The 19,692-nt window shown below is 31.1% G+C and overlaps 1 protein-coding gene across 2 annotated transcripts in view; it reads right to left on the reverse strand.

Moving 5' to 3' along the window:
- The window catches only part of LOC134257340 (uncharacterized), a 50,416-nt gene that overhangs the window by 14,335 nt on the left and 16,389 nt on the right, over positions 1–19,692 (reverse strand). For both annotated transcript variants that reach the window (XM_062739967.1, XM_062739966.1), the window contains exons 2-7: positions 19,003–19,251; positions 12,960–13,259; positions 12,447–12,725; positions 9,092–9,382; positions 4,218–4,496; positions 2,044–2,361 (exon numbers count right to left, since the gene is read on the reverse strand). In XM_062739967.1, coding sequence (XP_062595951.1) covers positions 2,044–2,361; positions 4,218–4,496; positions 9,092–9,382; positions 12,447–12,725; positions 12,960–13,259; positions 19,003–19,251 — 1,716 coding nt within the window. The remainder of the gene's footprint in view (positions 1–2,043; positions 2,362–4,217; positions 4,497–9,091; positions 9,383–12,446; positions 12,726–12,959; positions 13,260–19,002; positions 19,252–19,692) is intronic.

The raw sequence follows: 19,692 nt of genomic DNA on the forward strand, positions 1-19,692 counted from the left end.
TTGGATACATTACACTTCTTTAAATGTTTTGTGAATAAATGTTATAATTCAAACCACGAAGATACACAATGTCTATATCATATTATTTCTTGTTTGTGCAGAGGGTGGGCTTATATACAAATGAATACATTTCTGTATATTCAATGACAAGGATTTAAATAAATCAAAAATTCAAAATGTAATTTGTAATTTAATTAATTACTTTTGCAAAGTAATTGTAATTTAATTAATTACATGTCTTAGAAAGCCTGTAAATTAATTGTAATTTAATTGAAGAAAAAGTCAAAGTAATTGTAATTTAATTAATTACATTTTAAAGTAATTGACCCCATCCCTGAAATTCAGGGCCAGGAGGGCTATTAAGTGACTTAGTATAGTATTAACAATAATAAAAAGGAATGTTTTGTTGTTGAAACAGCGAAGTAATATGTTAGGATCACACGGTTAGTAATATTTTGGGATGAAATTTTGAAGAACATGGAGAAATAAATGGAGAAACAGCGCACTTTTTTGTGCGCAATAAATATACAGCTTTCCAAAATAAATTTGTTAAAATATTTCCTTCCTATCCACAACATAGGATTTTTACTCTTTTTTTCTTTATCTAATATTGTTCAGATAAAATGCCACTCCCCTTCCCCAGAGGAATAATATAGAAAAATATGTAATAGCTGAGAAAAAGTTACATTCCACTGTTTATTCTGTGAATTAACAAAGCCAAAGAGATGACAGTTCAGGCTTTCTGGAAAGCCAAACTTGTATAGATTATTATTATGCTTCCTATCAGTTTGTCTCTATATAACCCATACTATTCTCGCATAGTGTTCAATAGAGAATAATACATATCCTTTTCCATATCACATCCTGTGATATGGAAAAGGTATGTATTGATAAGTTTATTACATACTTAGTAATAAAGTAAAGCATACATTAAGTTGAGAAGAAAATAAGTAAATAATCCGACTCGTGCACCATGTGCCAAACCCTGACTACTATTTAGACATAGTGCACGCAAAACACATTACTATTATATAACTTTAATTTACGAATTTGTAATTACAGTGATCCCCCGTTATAACGCCAACATTTGTACCTTGGTTATTTTGGCATTATAGCAGGGGTGGCGTTATATCGGGGAGAGAGAAGTGACGTGCACAAATAAATGAAACAAATTTATTATCAATATACTACATATATTTCTAGATTTTAATGCCTTTATATCAAATAAACAAATATAAATTTTAAAGCTTACGTATGCCTGTCAGAAAATCACTGTTTTTTGAAAAACATATCAATTGTTGATTGTTCTGATGGTTTTATTTTAATGGCTAATTGCAGTAAAAAGTTTATTTCAGATTCAGTTGTTGATTCTTTTGATTCTAAATGCCGTAACAAACATTCAAGTCCCTGTCTGGCCTCTACGTATGTAGGAACACGCGGAGCTGAAGAATATCACATACAGTCCGTCTTTTTACATCAATTTTTCATAGTTCTATAAAATAATTAGAAATTTCTTGCTTAAGATTTTTTTCGTTATATTTAATGATTTCCAGTTTTTGTTTCAATTCCAAGATAACGCGCCTTGAATTTGGCGAGTTAGCCATATTCAGACTTCAAAAAGATTTTAACTCAAATAATTATGTATCTAACTTATCATCTACTCCAAACTTTGATACCTGGAAGATTGATGGCGGATAATTGCTTTAGACTTTTCATTGAAATTCTCTCCCTGAAGATATAATTGGCGCTAATTATCGGGGTTGATTATAACGGTAATGGACAGATTTGTACCTGAAATACGTTGGAGGATGGCGATAGGCGGGGGATGGTGGTAAAACGGGGTTTTATATAGCGAGGAAATCGGGACTTGACTTTTTTTTGGCAGTAGGCGGGGGTGGCGTTATAATGGGGAGAATTATAACGGGGAAGCACTGTAAGTTAAAAGAAGATTGAAAGCTTCAGAATCTATGATACACAAAGGGATGTAAAGCAGGAAAGCATACCTTCAGAAACTTTGTATAAATTTATGAAAAATATATATACCTTCGGCTTTGATTGTTACATTGACGATGGAGTTTTTGTCGTAAATCAATGAGTAATTTCCAAAAGATTCTGGATTAGGAACAGGAATGGTACTGTTGATCCAGTATTTGTAGACAACATTATCTCTTTGAATTACTGTGTTACTTATATTCAAATAATTGCCTCTAGGTCCCTGCCACGATATTCTTGAATAAACTGAGGATGGAAAAGGATTCGCAAGCACAGGCACTGTCACAACAACTTTGACATTTTGTCCACTCTTTGACCCATACGTCTTCTTGAAAGGCACACTGAGAGACATATCAAGACGAGGTTCACCTAAAATAATTTATAATGCTACGATTTCATATTTGAATACAACGCAATTGACGTATATGGAATAGGTTAATAATAAGTAATAGTACACAATATTGATGTATCTATTGATGAATATGCATGTTCACATATTAATATTTAGTAGTTGGAGTTTATGTCTCCTTAGTTTTCAAAGAAGCTGAGGTCTGAATCTTATAAGTAATTTACAACTTTTTGCTGGGCCGCACCAATTCTGAAAGAATGTAATTTTTAACTACTTTTATCCACTTTTGCAGCCTTAAGTCCAATTTTAAAATTCTGGACATTAAATTATCACGATCAATTGAAAAGGATATTTCCATTCAGTTCCACACCTAGTCGATTCACAAAAGCATGCATTTAACCAAGCTATTCACAAACAAATCAATGATACAAGGTTGTCAACAATTCAAAAAGTAAAGTAAAAATTTTGCAGACTCTATGGTCGATACAACGACTTTTTAAAATCAAATACAGTATTTTGTTAAGTTGATAATTTACTGACGTTTTCATACAAATGTCATATTAAAAAGTTTAACATTAAATTGTCTTTTGGAGTTTTTATTTTGGTCGATCATAAACAAGGAGCACAAGGGTTGTGTGAACGTTCAACAGGAAATGTTCTCTTTTCATTGACACCTGCAGGCCCTACTTGCAATTTTAAGAGATTGAATATGTTCTTCTTATTGTTAATTTTGTTCTAATGTAGTTTTTACCTGAAATTTATCATTCATTATCTACATACTTTATATTTATTCAGACGGGGGAAGGAATAAGAGATTAGAACATAAAAAACTAGGTGCTGGAAATGTATTATCATGAGCGTGTAAAATATTTTGAGGACAATGTAGTATATATTTGATTAAACGTTGTAATCTAGTGTTCTTATTTATGCGTTTGTGTGCAAATACACTTTGTGTTGTACTTAAATTTGCAGAATCTGATTCCTACAAAAGCTCTTTCAAGAATACAGAGCCAAATATAATACGTCTACCGTATTCGATTCTGTGCAGTAATGATGAGCACATGAAAATAAATAGCACAACGAAAATCTTACATTACGAGAAAATCTAAGCATATTTCTCTTGTGTTACTTTTCAGCTGTTGTTGTTGTTTTTTTAATTAACTAACTTAAGGTATGTCACTCTTGAAATATGTTAAATCAAGGACTTGTTGAGAAGTATTCTTTAGTACTCATATAGTATGACAAAAAATGGCAGCGAAAATAGGGGTCAGTGTGCACGGTACAGTTAAGTTGACCTTTTTGTACTTAAATTTTAACTCTTTGGTTAATTACTTTAACCTTAATCATATTTTATCGAATGTAACATTTTCAAAAAATATAATCTTATTTTAAGTAAAATAGTTTGAATAACATTCATCATTGAATAAATTTTGCAAATTAATGCGCGTCCTTTATTGTTTAACCTTTTTGCACTAAAAAGTAACATACATGTATTTAGGGTATCAAAAATCTAAATAAGCAATAAAATAAATGGAGTACATTTAATATTGACTTCTTTGTCATATCTTCATTTATCGTCAAAGTTTGTTGAGGGAAGGTGTAAAATTTATTTTAAAAAATTTAAAAGTTTAAAAACTTTATTAAATATTCGTAGTATATCATACAGTATACTACTCTCCAAGTAAAAATTTGTAGATTTTTGAGCAGTTTTTTCATTGAATGTTGAATAATTCACACTGTTGACTTTTAATATATTATGAAATTTGAATTAAAATGAATAGTTTTGAAGTAAGAGGTTCTGCTTGAACTTTTCTAATAAGCTGACATGTGATATACCTGAAAATAAATATGCTTCAAAATAATCTCTCATACTTACACGTCACATTTACAGTCACTTCCTCATGTTTACTGTCAAATGATGTGTTTCCTGTACATCTGTAGGTGCCGGTGTCAGAACATTGAGCTTGTGCTATAGTGTACTTCAGCCAGTACTTTTCTTGTTGTTCATTGATATGCCCTTTCAAGACTCTGCTGAGCTTGATTGAAGGGGTGGGATTGCCTTCCACAAAACACGAAATATTGAGAGTATGGCCTTCTTTGATGCTTGACAGAGTCTGGTTACTATTATTAAGAAAGATCACCGGTTTCGATAAATCTGCAATAAAATAGTATTCTGCAAAGTGATAAAAAGCTTTCGATAAAAGGTCGACTTGTTCAAAAAAATGTTGCTTGTATAATTGTTTTTTTTTTAGTTTATACCATATATGGATCACCTTCATAAAATAGTTTTATTTCAATTAAACATTACATTTCTGGGACGTCGTTTGACGCCAGCCGTGTCGACAAATTGAATGGTATGATAATTTATGGGAACGACCTTGTTCTGTAGTAGGGCCACAGCTACCGGGTACATCCAAGAAAGAGATTCAATGCTTAGTTTTGTCAAATTTTCTTTCTGATAATTTATAATTTCATTAATTTCAGTTGTGAATTATTTGCCTGAAAAGAAAAATATCTGTAAACATATAAATCGTGTGTTAACAATAATTTAATAGGGTACATTGTACTTGTTGTTTATTTGAATTGAGCTAAAATAAAGAAAATGAATATGATTTCTATGATGTATTTACATCCTAAGTGACATTAAGGTTTAGTTTGTGTTATAGGGATGCAAACGAGGTAGATTTCCAATGGATTTTATAACAAAAAAACGAATGTAAATGAAACATATGGAGATAACAAATGATTTTAAAAATCAAATGTCCATAAAATAATACAAAACAGGTGCAAAGCAAACATGGACCTCCAAAACATCAGAGGTGGGATCAGGTGCCATGGAGGAGTGAGCATCCCCTTCTGACCGGTCACAACCGCCGTGTGCTCGTTGTCATTATCAGGAAACAACGGAAAAATTTGTCGTAAATTCAATGTTTAAAAAATAGACTAACAATGAGTATGAAAAACGTCAGTCAGCAATTGACGCAATGACAAATTGCATTTTCTGACAATGTTATTGTAATTAAATAAAATTATATGAATCACACTAAAAAATAATCATCTTTTTCCAATCAACTGAAAATATCATTTTTTAAACATATATACGGTTTAAACACTATACCATCTGTGGAATTTCAAGTGTTTTATATTTTCTTTTTAGATCTTTGTTGAAAGATTTGGGGGGGGGGGGGGTTGACGATGACTTATCTTTATATGTACAATTTTCATTTTTAAATGAAAGAAAAAAAACGGAAATGAATCTTTGAAAGTTTAATTGCAGAAATCTTAACTTTAGTTAGAGAAATATAGTTGTAAATTGTATAAACATAACTTACTAATGAACATAAATTAATAAAAATAAAAGTTTAGATTTTTGCAGTAAAAACTTTCATAGATTCATCCATAATTAAAATATGGTACTTTAATGATTAGAAGTGAAGTAAAAATAATTTTATGGCTGAGATTTTCGATAGATCCGATATATTGTTTTTGCCCTGTCTGTTTGCTTATCTGTTGTCAACTTAAACCTTCCCAAAAACTTTTGAACCATGAAAGATAGAGACTTAACATTTGGTATGCATACTACACAAATTAAGTTCTTTCAAATGACAACAAATTAAAGTCACCTTCTCATCTTGACTGTGACCCATATGACAAAAATTAGCTTTTTCTAACATTGTTGCCGCAGGACGCATAGTGTTTCACAAACACATCTTGTTTTATTTATGAATATCCCAAAATAATAATTTTTTGAAAGAAGTCATCAAAATAATTACTAAAACTAATTATTATTCGCAACATCTTTTATTTGCGATTCTTCAGTTTAGAATCCATCCTGAGCGTCGACGTCCTTATTTATAAGAATATATATAATGTAGAATAAAATCATTTTAGTTAATTTAGGCATTTAATTACCAATATTTCTCTACTGACCTTTCATTAGTTCAAATCTTCATTAGTTAGCTACATTCTCTTCTGCTCAACTGATTTATGTGGTCTTTGATAAATTTTCCAATAAATCTAGACACTGAATCAAGACTTAACTATTTTTCCTTAATTGCACAAATCTGAGTTCTTTGAACCGCGTCAATGACATTATTTGACCAACGGTTTAGGAAAAATACCCTTTTTTGCCGGAATACGGCATTGTATTCTTAACTCTTTCTTTAGAGTCACTTTTTTTCTTTACCCCTTCCTTTTGGACAACTCTTGGGATTAATATTTTGGACGCTTATTTTTCGGGGTTTTAGTCCTACGCTTTTATATATTTGAGACAGATCTAACAAACTTTGAATACGAGGGTTGCACGGTAAGTAATGGATATATGCCGAATACTGTTCTATATGTAAAATTATCGGACTGTTTGAGGCCTGTTAGGGCCGAAAACTGTCTGATAATTTTACATATAGAATAGTATGAGGCATATATCTTACTTAAAACATTGCCATTTAAACTGTCCAAAAGTTACCTGGAGGAGTCCGATAATAACACAAGCATCATTTTTTTACCCTCCTAATAAGTAGAAATGAGACAGTAAAAACAGTGAGTGAACTCTTGTTTCATTTCATTCATTCAATGACAGTCGTTTAGCTAAGCAGGACAGGGTCAGCGGTGGTGAATGTTTCCTTTTAAATTTGGAACATTTTTATTTATTTAGTGCATAAATTGAAATTGGTACAGGTTTCATTTTTGGTGATATTTTTACCATCACCATGGAAAGTAAAAATGGGGATTTTCATCCTGGAGTTTTAGTTTATATGATGGAAATTCTCAGGTTTTAAAAGTGCAGCCACCTGGAAACAATCCTTATAAAATTTATAGATTTGCTAATTCTTTCTCAGAAATGGATTAAATTCACTTATTCAAAGTGCTGTATCAAAAACAATTTTAAAAGGTGGGAAGTATTAATTTGGAGGAAGGTTTAAACTCGATTTCGATTTCTTCATGGATTTGCTATTTTGTATAGCAACTTGATTTCTTTGCGATTGCTGTCCCTGAATTTGTTTCCTAACATTTTTTTTTGGTTTTGGACATTTTTAACCTTTATTTTACTCTTCTTTTTGTTTTTTGAATACCGTCTGATTTTGTTATCATTGCCGTCCGATAATATATTATCAGACTGGTAATTATTATTATCGGACGGCTACAGGTAAATTTTTAGACTGCAAGAACAAAGGCATGACGTCACAGCAATGTTTTCATGTTGTGGACAAAGCGTTTTTCTCGAAAAGTAAGGGGCACACTTAGCTGAAATTCTCGACAAATGTTTGTTTATCATATTTAAATACATTATAATATTTTTGATAACATATAGACAAAATAAAGATTTTATTATACTTGAATATGCACAAGTCCCTACCGCGCACGGTAAAAAAAAAACCAAGGCTATATTAGAGAATACACAAGATTTAATTCGAAATAAAGGTTTAAAATACATTATTTGGGTGGGATTGAAATCATTCTATTTCGATTCCACAACCAATTTTGTTGTCTTTTTAAAAATGTCAAGGATTCGGTTAATTTTTGGCAGTTTGCCGAGCAATCGAAATGTAAAAATGGTAAACACAACGCACGAAAAATGGCGTCGTGTGATGACGTTTCGGCGCACCGGAGAGCGGTTACGTTTGATTCAGATGTTGTAATGACACGTTAAAAGACTTATATGAATACAGAAGAAAAGAAATATATGAAAATATTACCAGATCTTCCGTATACAAATGAAATGGGAGTTTTCTTAGCGAAGTCTTTTTGATCGAGTTCCCTGGTAGTACAAAACATACGAACAATCTGCCATGGTAATAACAAAAGACGTTATCACTGTCGACCATCGATATAAGATGCTCTGTTAGTTGACTGATGGTGAGCATATTGTCCGTAATTTACTAATAAATCTTCAAAAGATCGCATGGTTCTTCAGCTGTATGAAGACTCAAGTCTTTGAATCGATGGGACATCTTTATGTTAGTGGGACCTATCTAATTTTATTTTTAGCAAAGATGAAACATGGCACTTTGACGTTATCATCCGTGCACCGTAGGTCGATACAATTCATAACATAAAACTATTTTTTTATTAATGCATATATCTATTTGAAATTTCCCATGTGTATTCATTATATGTTAACCAAGGAGTAGTGAAAATTTCAGAATGTTGATTACTTTTTCACAATAGACAACTTAACCACAATTTTACCAGACAAGTCTCGTAAAATGTGAATTGGTTTATTTTGATCGTATTTTTGAAATTGTCAATTTAAAATCTATAATATCACGGTGAATTGAATTAAAAAACTTTAAAACAAATTAAAGAAATAACTCTTTCATTCTACAATCCCCCATTCGTGAATCTCTGATTTCAGAATAGAAAAAAGAAACTATGATTTCTAAGGATATCCCTGAATCAATTTAAAATTCTGACTTTGCACATTTACTCAAAAAAAATTTTTTTTTCGCATTATCGTCTTATCCAACAATTCTTGCGATTCTTGCGAATTGTGTTTATCTGCAAAATTCTTTGTCTCGGTAACAGTGAGGTTTTAAAAAAAATAATTTACTCACCTTGATTCCATGGATATTGTAGATGAATAGTAGACTGAACTTTTTGTTAAATACGGTATAAACTTTTCGATAATACAACTGGCTCTTAACATTCCAATAGTTTGCAGTTTAAAGAGGCGGATATTATTTTTATCACTGAATAAGTATTTGCACTCACCTTAACAATTGTACCCTTAACATATTAGAATACACTCACAAAGAATGTTTAACTTGATGCCATCAATCTCACGCCCTTCACTGTTTTTAGCTACACATCGAATCAGAGTCATCCTAGTTCTGTCTGCTTTTAGATTTGGTAAAGGTAATGGTGAAATCCCATAGTGTGTAACATTTTTTAAATCTCCTTCCGGAAGTTTATATTTCCACTGTACGGTACAAGGCGGATTACAGTCAGCTGAGCAGTTGTACGGACCAAGTAGATCGCCATCTTTAATTGTTATTGTATTGCGAAGAGGTTTTGGGGTTATACTGACACTTTCTGGACCATCTGTGAAAATAGGAATGCGTATACTAATTAATATACAAACGCTGCATTTCCGAAAATATTTGCTGATCGTGAACAGTGCATTATTTTATCATTTGGTACAGCAATATATAATAGCGTACAGCACAAGCTAGCCCATACAAGAATAAGAGGAGGGAAAATAAGAAATTGTAATTAAAGAATGAGTGCACTTAAGCTATGAGAGTTGGATCCCGATGTTTTGCGCAAAATAAAATTCCAAAATTCATTATGTTTTATAGGTATTAAACAATGTCATAAGAGCAGGTTTTGGTAATTATATTACATGAAAGTATTAAATAATGCCGAACGACACTAGCTTTTGAGACGGGGGTCTAACAGTTTTGTCTCATTTCTATTGTTATTCATATGCATTCCAGTTTTCAACGACTTTGTTTACATCGAGCCGCAACTTGGCCATTTTTCTTATTTGCACAGAATATGTATTTTAACTTAAACTTATACATATCCAAAGGACAATGTTGGCCAAGTTGCGGCTCATATCTAATTTTCAAAAAAATGTCCCCAAACTAGGGTCGAAATAGCTACTAAATTAACCGGTCACTGAGCAACAACGATTGATATTATAATCACCTTTCTCACGTGACCTTCTGCTGTTCGATACGCTAACGCTTTCATTGGAAATTTCACTGTGTTTAAGTCTCTGTTGTGACATTATCTATCGTACTTCCAACTTCAAACTATGGGAGATTTTTGCACAAATTTTAATAGGGTTTGAGGATAATATGTCTCTTATTTATCTTTATGCTTTTCATTAGGGGTGTTTTGAAAGAATTCTGGTATTGACAGTGTCATTAGTAAGTAGATGTATAGGCTTATGTCGCCTCAGTATTATAGTCTGCACAGCGAGACATTTACCCCATCCCTTAACATTAGAATCATTTAATAATTGTGCACCATGAAATCAACACGATCTCTCTCTCTTCTCCATTTCAATTCGCACTGCGTAAAAATCATATGTGCTAATGTTTACATTCCACAACCATGCGGTTTAAATGTCTCCGCCTATTTGCGGATACCTTAGATTCGAAAGTGGTCCCGTTCAAATTTCCGGAATTTAAGGCTTTTACATATTCTTTTCAATTACATTTTCTGTAATTATAGAAATATGTATGACAAAAAATTCTAGAAACAAATATCAAAAGCATATGCTTGCACATTAATCATAGATTAATTTAGCGATATATTGTAATGTTAAGCTTAAATGGGTAGCCAAAAAGGTTCCAAATGACGTACTTAAGTGCACTCATTCTTTCATTAAGTATTGCCAAAAATACATATGGAAAATAATGGTTAATAAAATCACAGCATCATGATCTGTCTTCTTATCTTATCTCAAATGTTTACGAAATACGCAGAAAATTTGCAATAAATATTAAAAGTTGAGCATTTGAAAGGACTTTTTGCACCATTTACATATATTTATATTTACTTTGTTTGGCCCTAATAAAAAGCAATATAAAAATACAAGTGATAAATATACATAACACACAAGACCTAATCACCAAAGTCTGTCTGGTGTATGAATACAGGGACTACGCCGTTTCTGTTTAATCAAGGCGAAAAAATTATGTCTGTTAAACGATTTATTTGTATTTTTTGTTGCAAAAATGTATTTTATCATTTTAGATTGAAAAAAAATAAACTTTGGTTATTATTTTCTGTTATAATTGTACACTATTTTCGTTTCCGGATTAAACTGTTCCAAAGACTGTTCTATCAATTGCAACTTACATGAAAGATAAGGCAGAAATTTTAAATAGATAAATAAAAATTTCAGAAAATACAGGAGAGAAAATTGTGAGTACATGTATAAGCATTGATTTATCATTTTCTGAAAGAAGCAGTCTCATAACGCGCGTTACTCAATTCGTTTGCACACATCATTGAAGTTATGATGCATTTTGTGGAGGAATGTAGGTCTGCCTGAAAAAGATATATTTTGTCAGTTTGCCTGAAAAAGATATATTTTGTTCACGTATTTCTCAACAAAAATATGCCTTTTTGTTATGCAATTTATAGTCATTATTTGAAAACTTTGCTTATTTGAGATAACTGATTTAGTTTTAATTCGACTGTTCCTCACAAGATGTAGTGCTACGTTCTTTACCGTATATTGCTACATTCCTTACTAGATATAGTGCTTAGCTTACTGTTTATTGCTGCGTTCCTAATCAGGTGATACTACGTTCATTTCAAGAAAGCGCTAGGTTTCAAGCCACTTATCGCTACTTTCCTTACCGGATATAGTGCTTATCGGATAGTTAAAACGTATACTAATGCCTAAAATATACTAAGTACTAACCTGATGAATGTTGTGTCCTTCCACTTTAGAAGTACCTTGCGATTAATGTTTGAACAAAATATACAAAACGCACACCGCACAAACAATTGTCAACGTTAAGAATATTGTGTCTCCGTACCAAATGATGTAAACCAATTGTCTTGTATACGGTCATATAATCATCTGTTAACAAAACATTCGCCAAACGTTATTTATTTGCCCTGCAAAAAGGTAGAATCGCATTGATTGTGAAGGGGCTAATTTGTTAGTTTTGATTCAATTTCAAGTCATAAATGTGAGCGATACGGCCAAGTACAGAAGAAGGGGGGGGGGGTTGCATGAGTACAAAACCATATATATATCTTTCATATATGACCTTCAAAGGGCCTATCAAACTTGATTCAGACACTTCAGTTTGGCTTGATTATCAAACATTTTGAATATGAAAATTGCATCTCAGCCGGAAAAAAAACAAATTAAAAGGGTCATCCCCGGAGATTGAACAATTCAAGATGAGAAACCTTTGCCAACAGAGACAACCACTGATAGAAAAGAATTACTCATCAGTTATCGTTATATCCTGTAAGATCCGACTGGGCTCTTACATGTAACAAGTAAATTAAAATCCATATGTTTACCTTAAAATATTATTCATATAAACCCTTTCCATTGTACTTTAATCTAATTATCTGACGTTTTACATTATGCGTAAAAGTACGGAAGAAGATTTAGCAATATACTCACACAAAATGTTTATTGTAATTTCGTCACTTCTTTCTGATTCCAAAGTTTCGTTCGCCTGGCAACTGTACCCTTTGTATCTGTCATCCTTTGAGACCTTGAATGTGTAGTTTGCACTTTGTTCTCCGTCTATTTTGGTGCCATTAACAAACCAGTTATACGATAATGGTGAAAACTTGTGATAGTCGGGGGTAGATGTAGATTTACTTTCACATTTCAAGGTGGCATTTCTTCCGTCTTTGATTTCCAGGTCTCCCGTTATTTTTGGTTTCTCTGGTTTTCCTGAATAAATTATTTAAATGTTAATATTTAAGAAAATAAGTGGTAAATTCTGACTGTTTACAAATATTGACTTGCAATCAACTCGTGGATTTTTTTTTGTCATAACTTAAGTTTAATTTACTTCAATTTTTCCCGCATTTTCTCATTAAATTCTTTCTTTCAGTTGTTAAACGTGAACTCATATAAAGAATCATGCCATCACATTTTTGAGATTATCATGATTTATGGATTTACCAGAAACTATGAGTACAGCTCCACTTCCTGATGAGAAAGTCTTTGTTTCACTTCCCACGTAATATCCAGCATCTTTTACTGATATATTTCTCACTTCAAATAAAACATTGGAAGAACCGGGTTGGGAATGGTATAATAAGTTTTCACCATATATTTCATAATTTGTTCCAGTAACTTTTATTATCTTCAGCGGTTGACCAATATATGCATGAAATATGTTGTAATCTCCACTATTCGGAAAATACTCAGCAGTCCATGAGATGTTTTTTGATTCTCCTTCCGTAGATTGTACTTTATTGACTACAAAAAAGTATATATATAAACATATAATACTTGCATGTACATTATAATTTTACTACTTCCTATATACTTGTAGATTAAGAGGCAGCGTAATCTTTATTCAAAACGATCTCTCATAATTATCCATTTTTTATTCTAGATAAAGACATCAACAATTCAAATATACAGAGGTAAAAAATCACCTTCATTCCTGACTAATTACATTTAACTAAAGCAAGAAATAAATCTTTTCAATAAAAGATGTACATATTGACAGAAAATGCACAGAAAACTCGAAAATGTGCACAACCATTGATTGGTTAACAGCAAAGCCTGTTTGTTGAAAACATTCTGATTGTAAATATAAGTAATCCGATGTATATTGTTATAGATTCTAGAGTTCCTCAGTGACAAAATTTTTTTTAAATGCTTTAATTCCGTTCTTTAAATACAATCGCATGTTAATACATTTATCAAATACTAGACAGAATAATGTTCACACCTATCCACTTTAGAACTTCACTCTTATCAATTTTTGCAAATTTTACACTTTATAAGGTAAAAAAGGTGTATTTGTTCTAAACATGTTTCTTTTTTCAGAGGATTACATTTTCAACATAATTTTTCAATGTGACCATGCAGACTTCGAATTTTCTGCTGTTAGATCTTTAAAAGATTTGTACTCTTCAACCTTATAATACATTTTTAAAATATAAAATCAACCAATTTAAATTAGGCTTTTCAAAAACTGTTCTAGGCAGTGAAAAATGTACTGTTTGACATGTAAAATTACAATATTAATAACATAGTTTGAATTCTCCACATATTACATTTCGAACATAAAAACCAACACCTTCTGATGTATATTTCTAAATATGTAGATTGAGATCATTCCAAATATATGTATGCAATATGTCTTTACACATGAACAAACTCTGCAAAATGGTTACCAATACTTTGAAAAAAAAAGGCGATGGAACCATTTCTATTTTCTGAGATACAGCCCTCCAGTTTTTAGGCCTACAATATACAGTATAATTGGCAAAAATGAATACTGCTGGTTTCATAAAAGTTGTTCGGATTAGGCAGATTTCTGAGTGCAGGAAAAAGTCAATTGAAATTTTCTTTAGATTTTTACTTTTCAAATACAATATACATATACGAGGGCTGTCCGTAAAGTTCGTGGACAACATTGATAATTACTGTCTAACATTGTTAAATATATGAAACTATAATATTTTCATTAAATTTATGTATTATTTTATAAATATGCAAGATTTCAACAGAAACAAAGCACAAATGGTTATAATTTTATCAGAAACCAAAAAGACACACTCTCATACCCGGAGAACTAAAACGAAAATTCTTGACGTTACCCAAAGTCAAAAGCTAAATACGAGCACATGTAACTTTTATCAACATAGTCAGCGTTTAACTCAATAATTACTTAATAAACATTTTTTAATTAAAATTTTGCGGTGCTCCGGGTCTCCATTCCAAGTCTGATTATGAACCCATCATAGTAATTAAACATTTGAAATTGAATAAATTTTCACATTTTTCAATTCACATTTAGTTAAAGAATTAGAAATATGTCAATAATATAAATCAATGACACAACTTTTATTAAATTTTTAGCTTGTCCACGAATTTTACGGACAACACTCGTAGATGTAGAGAAAATATGATTGAATTAAGGAATAACTGTCTTATTTTTCGATTTCATGATGTGATCAATTGATTGTGTTATGTGATAATTTGTTCGGCGTTTATGCATAAAATTATCACGCAAGCCAATCGATTGATTATCGTCATGAAAACGAAAAATAAGACTGTTATTCCTTATATTTACATGCTTTGATTCTGCCAATCCACGTGCTCCAAGCCCTGCAACTGTCTTGCTGTTTGTTCCGCCCTGCACGTGGTTTTTGTTTTTTTGGAACCGCGCCGAAACATTGATGGAGAAATAAAGTACATTTACAATTTGTAATTTTATCTCGGACGAAGACATTGGAAATGCAAATATCAATGAAATCAATCATTTTTTTGTGTTAAAAAATAATAATAAAATAGTATTACATGAATTTTACTAATTTTGTTTTCTTTTTTCCCTTATGAAGTATGCAAAAACGTTTATTATACTAGATGTATATATCAAGAAGCCCAAAAATTGCATGTCAAGGGGCGTATTCAATGTATCAACGTATTAATATAAACACAGTTTATCAAGATTTCATTATTTTTAATTTCTATTGAAAAATTTACTTTTTTCTCCAATGTCATGACGCCAATATGAGAACAGGAATATATGTAAATTAGAAAACTTGATAATACTTAATATTGTAAAAAAAATCTATTTTTGCTAGTAAATAAAAAATAAAGAGGATTATAGACAGGATTTTTATAGAAAAGGTTTTGTTATTACAAAGTTGTAGATATATGGAATAAACTCTTCATGTAGGGAGAGGGCGAAATAAGTTTTAAGAATTTGTGCCCAATCCCATTGTATATATATATTGCAATAAAATATGTTCAATTCATATATGGCATATGAAAGGCACTGGCAAAAAATCTGTGATATACTTTGAAAAAATCATCTATTTTTATGATGAAAAGTAATTATGTGCTAATTGTAAGGATTTACATTATTTGATATTTGATGGTTGGCAGGAGATGCTCACTCCTCCTTGGCACCTGATCCCACCTCTGATGTTTCGGAGGTCCGTGTTTGCTCTGCTCTTATTTTGTATATTGTTTAATGGACGTTGAGATTGAATACTGTTCGTTATCTCCATATCCTTCTTGATTGTAAATATATGGATGCATTTTTCTACTATACTGCTGAATCCCCCCCCTCCCTATTTTTTTTTATAAACAACTTTCACTGTTACAAGTAAACTTTGTACTGTTGCGAAAAAAAAATAGATTACATATCCCACGGAAAATAATAATAGATAAAAAAGCAATATTTTTTTTGTCTTGGCCATTGGTCCAGCTATAGCATATACGTCTAGTATTCTCGAACACTTCAAAACTTTTTGACAGTTCTTATATTCACGGCGATCGAGTGGTCCAAATATACCTGATTTACACAATCTACTACTTGCAAAGGGCTTCTGAGAGTTAAAAACAGCAAAAGCAAAAGTAGACTTTGTAAAGGTAACAATCAAAACTTAAGTATACTTTATATATTTTTATATCAAGATATTTTCTATACAGACAGAAATTCGTGCGTAGTGTGTAGTAGTGTAGTAGGTAGGCGGGGGGGGGGGGTCAACGAGAAAAACACAACACATGAGGAGTTGCACAACTGTACTTCATTTGGGATAACGGAATTTTATCACTGTATGTGCTCTTTTCAGCTTATTTTGATGATTTTATATATTTTTAGAATGTAATTTATATAAAAATCAGTTAACGACGTTCGATCCTGATATTTAAAGTCTTAAACTTTTTTTGCCAAGTATATTTTTAGTTTCTACATACATAGCTTAATTGAAATTCAAATCAAAAAATGGGGGTTAATATGCTTCTTTTAGCGCTACAGTACATTTAATATGACCTTTCTCCACTGAAATTTGTGTCTTATTTAAAAATTACATCTTCGACGTTTTCCTTTCAATATTTTTATCCAATTAAAGCATGAAACAAAATGAACTCTCAGTCTGTTTAAAAAAAGACACTTAAAAATTGTGACTAAGAAAAAGTTTCAAATTGCTTCGCATAATCAATTATTTGACCTTTCTGCACTAATAAAATGTTATTTTTCCGGCATTGAAAATATAATGAGCAAAAAAATTATTTTAAAGTCTTAAACTTTTTCTGATTTTAAGCAAATAGGTCAAAGTTATCTTGAATATTTAGAAAAGAACATCAAAAGTGGGGGTATGTGATGTACATTTTCAGATATTACTTAAAAAGTGTGAATTTTACGTTAAAGTTGGCACAATTTTTTCCTGGATTTTCAGAATATATTTACTATATTTGTCACACTTTGTTGATAGAATTCATAAGAAATAATTTAATAGATATTTCAGAACCAGCATAGCATATTTCACTGCAAAAAACAGCTTTGTATGCAACCAGCATGGAAAAATAGGCATCCAAAATTAACAGTACTGTTATAGTTCAAATGGAAAAAACTGTTCATTTTCGTCTAAAAAACCTTCCGCCACAAAATATAGTCCCTAGCTTAATTCTACTTGTATGGAATTTAATCGCGGTTTTTTCATTAAATTTAGTTTAATTTGCATTGTAGAATTCAGTTTTATTGTTAGAACCTAAAAATGATGCTTAATTTTATGAATAAAGGACCTGCGCGAAATACGCTCAAAATATCAGGATCGAACGTCCTTAAAGCAATATGTAGAAATAAAACAATTTACCAGTCTTTCTCTGCTGTGAAGTGCATGAGTATACTTTATGTATTATACATTTGATATGGTTTCTTTATCGTCCAGCATTTAAAAATAAGTGCTGTAAGGAAGGTTATATTTAAGAAAAAGATATTGTGGGTGTCTGTTTTTATAAAGAGGCCCTCTTTCTTTTATTCATCATAAACAAACTTCTCTTTACAAAATCAGAGTCCATGTTTTGAAAAAAAGGCATTATATTTCTTTTTTTTTTTGGTGTATTTCAAAATTGCATGGACACAGATTTGAAGTTGGTATTTTGTGTATAATAATGCGACTGATATATTTTAATAGCATTTCAAACAAAAATATACTAAAATTTCATTTCAAAAATATTAAAAGTTAAATTTTTTAAATGGGTTTGCACTCACACAAATTTTAATTTTATTGTTAATACGTTCGAAAAGTGGCAATCTTGTAGTGTATAAATGAAAAATATTAAAACTTTAATCCAGAAAATTTAGAGTGGAAATGTTCGAAAATCACACAGTATATTGTCAGTCCATGTAGTTGTGGTGAGCAGACTTTAACAATTGAGCGCACCCGGTGAATCTTAAACATCAACATTAACAGAGGTCGTGCCCTGTTTACAAAAACTGTGTACGTTTCACGGGTGTGGTCAATTTGCTAAACTCTGAACACAACACTTAGCGCGGAATGATGATACTTGTAAATGGGTTTGCTTTCTTACATTTCTACTCTGAATATAATTATTTTTCTGAATTAAAGTCATTATATTTTTCATTGATACACAACAAGATTGTCATTTTTACTAGGTATTAAGAAAAAAAGTTAAATTTGTGACACTTCAAATTTTTGGGTGGGTTTGATTAACATCCTTGCAGTTTCAATAACTTTAAGATGAAATAAAATTTTTAATATATTTTTGTGTGAAATGCATGCAATAAAAATATTTAAGTCGTGATATAATGCAGAAAATATTAACTTCAAATCTGTGTCCATCCATATTTAATAGCTCTAAGGGTATGTCAATAAAACTTCAGGCAGAATCTCTTACCGGTACTTCAAAACTACTAATTACAATTAAATTTCTGGACCATATTTAAATAAAACAATGTACATTTGCTCAACATTCAATGAAGAACCTGCTCCAAAATTCATAAAGTAGACTTATGAGGAGGCACAAGAAAGATTGTTTATAAAAATTGGAGGAATTTCAGTCTACCAAAAAGGAATGGATGGATTTCATGAATTGAGACACTGCTATCCTACACGTTGAAAATCGTATCCTATCTTATCGGGAATCCTATATCTACATTGTTATCCTGTAATTTCAGTATAATCCTATCCTTCATTCTAAAAATTCTAAAAAGAAAAAAACCCCCACTTACCTTTGTATGTCTTTCTGTAGTCTTCAAATTGTTGTAAATTTAAAGAATAGTGTTCTCGGACCCAGATATCAACAAGACTATACTTTAAAACACCTTCCACTTTGTATCGGTCAGTTGTAATTGGTTTATATTCAAACAAAACTCCTTTGTCTGTAGTGATTGTTAAATAATCAACGTATGAAGAGGTATTGGGCCATTCGCACACTAGATCCCCATTTTCAAACTTAGTCGATATTTTGAAAAATTGTCCTGAAAATATATTCATAAACAGAACTTTAACTAACCGAGATTGCTCTTCTTATAAAACATAATATTAGCATATGGCCTAGAATAACTATTTTGTAAATCAGATGCCAATTGCAAGTAAAAAAGGATGCTGTATCTTACCTGTATGTCACCAATTATGTCATATATATATAAAGCGTAATTGTACATCATTTAAGAGGGCTATCTGAGGTTTCCATTGAGCAATATTTCGCGGATTTTTTTACTTAATAAAAGTAATAAGAAAAAGAAATTAAGGGTTGAAAACTTCGGCTTAGCTCAATACGATCGCAAATGTAAATCACGGAAAACAAATAAGATTATACATGTCAAAGAAACACTCAGATTTATTTTTTAGTAAAAAGGCAAAAAAAAAAAAAAAAAAACCAGACTGAGTTTTGGAGCGCTAAAATTGAAACAAAATTT

This window comes from Saccostrea cucullata, unplaced genomic scaffold (assembly GCF_032062105.1).
Source record: "Saccostrea cucullata isolate Sc308-1 unplaced genomic scaffold, CSIRO_AGI_Scuc_v1 ctg872, whole genome shotgun sequence".
In the NCBI taxonomy this organism is placed as follows: domain Eukaryota; kingdom Metazoa; phylum Mollusca; class Bivalvia; order Ostreida; family Ostreidae; genus Saccostrea; species Saccostrea cuccullata.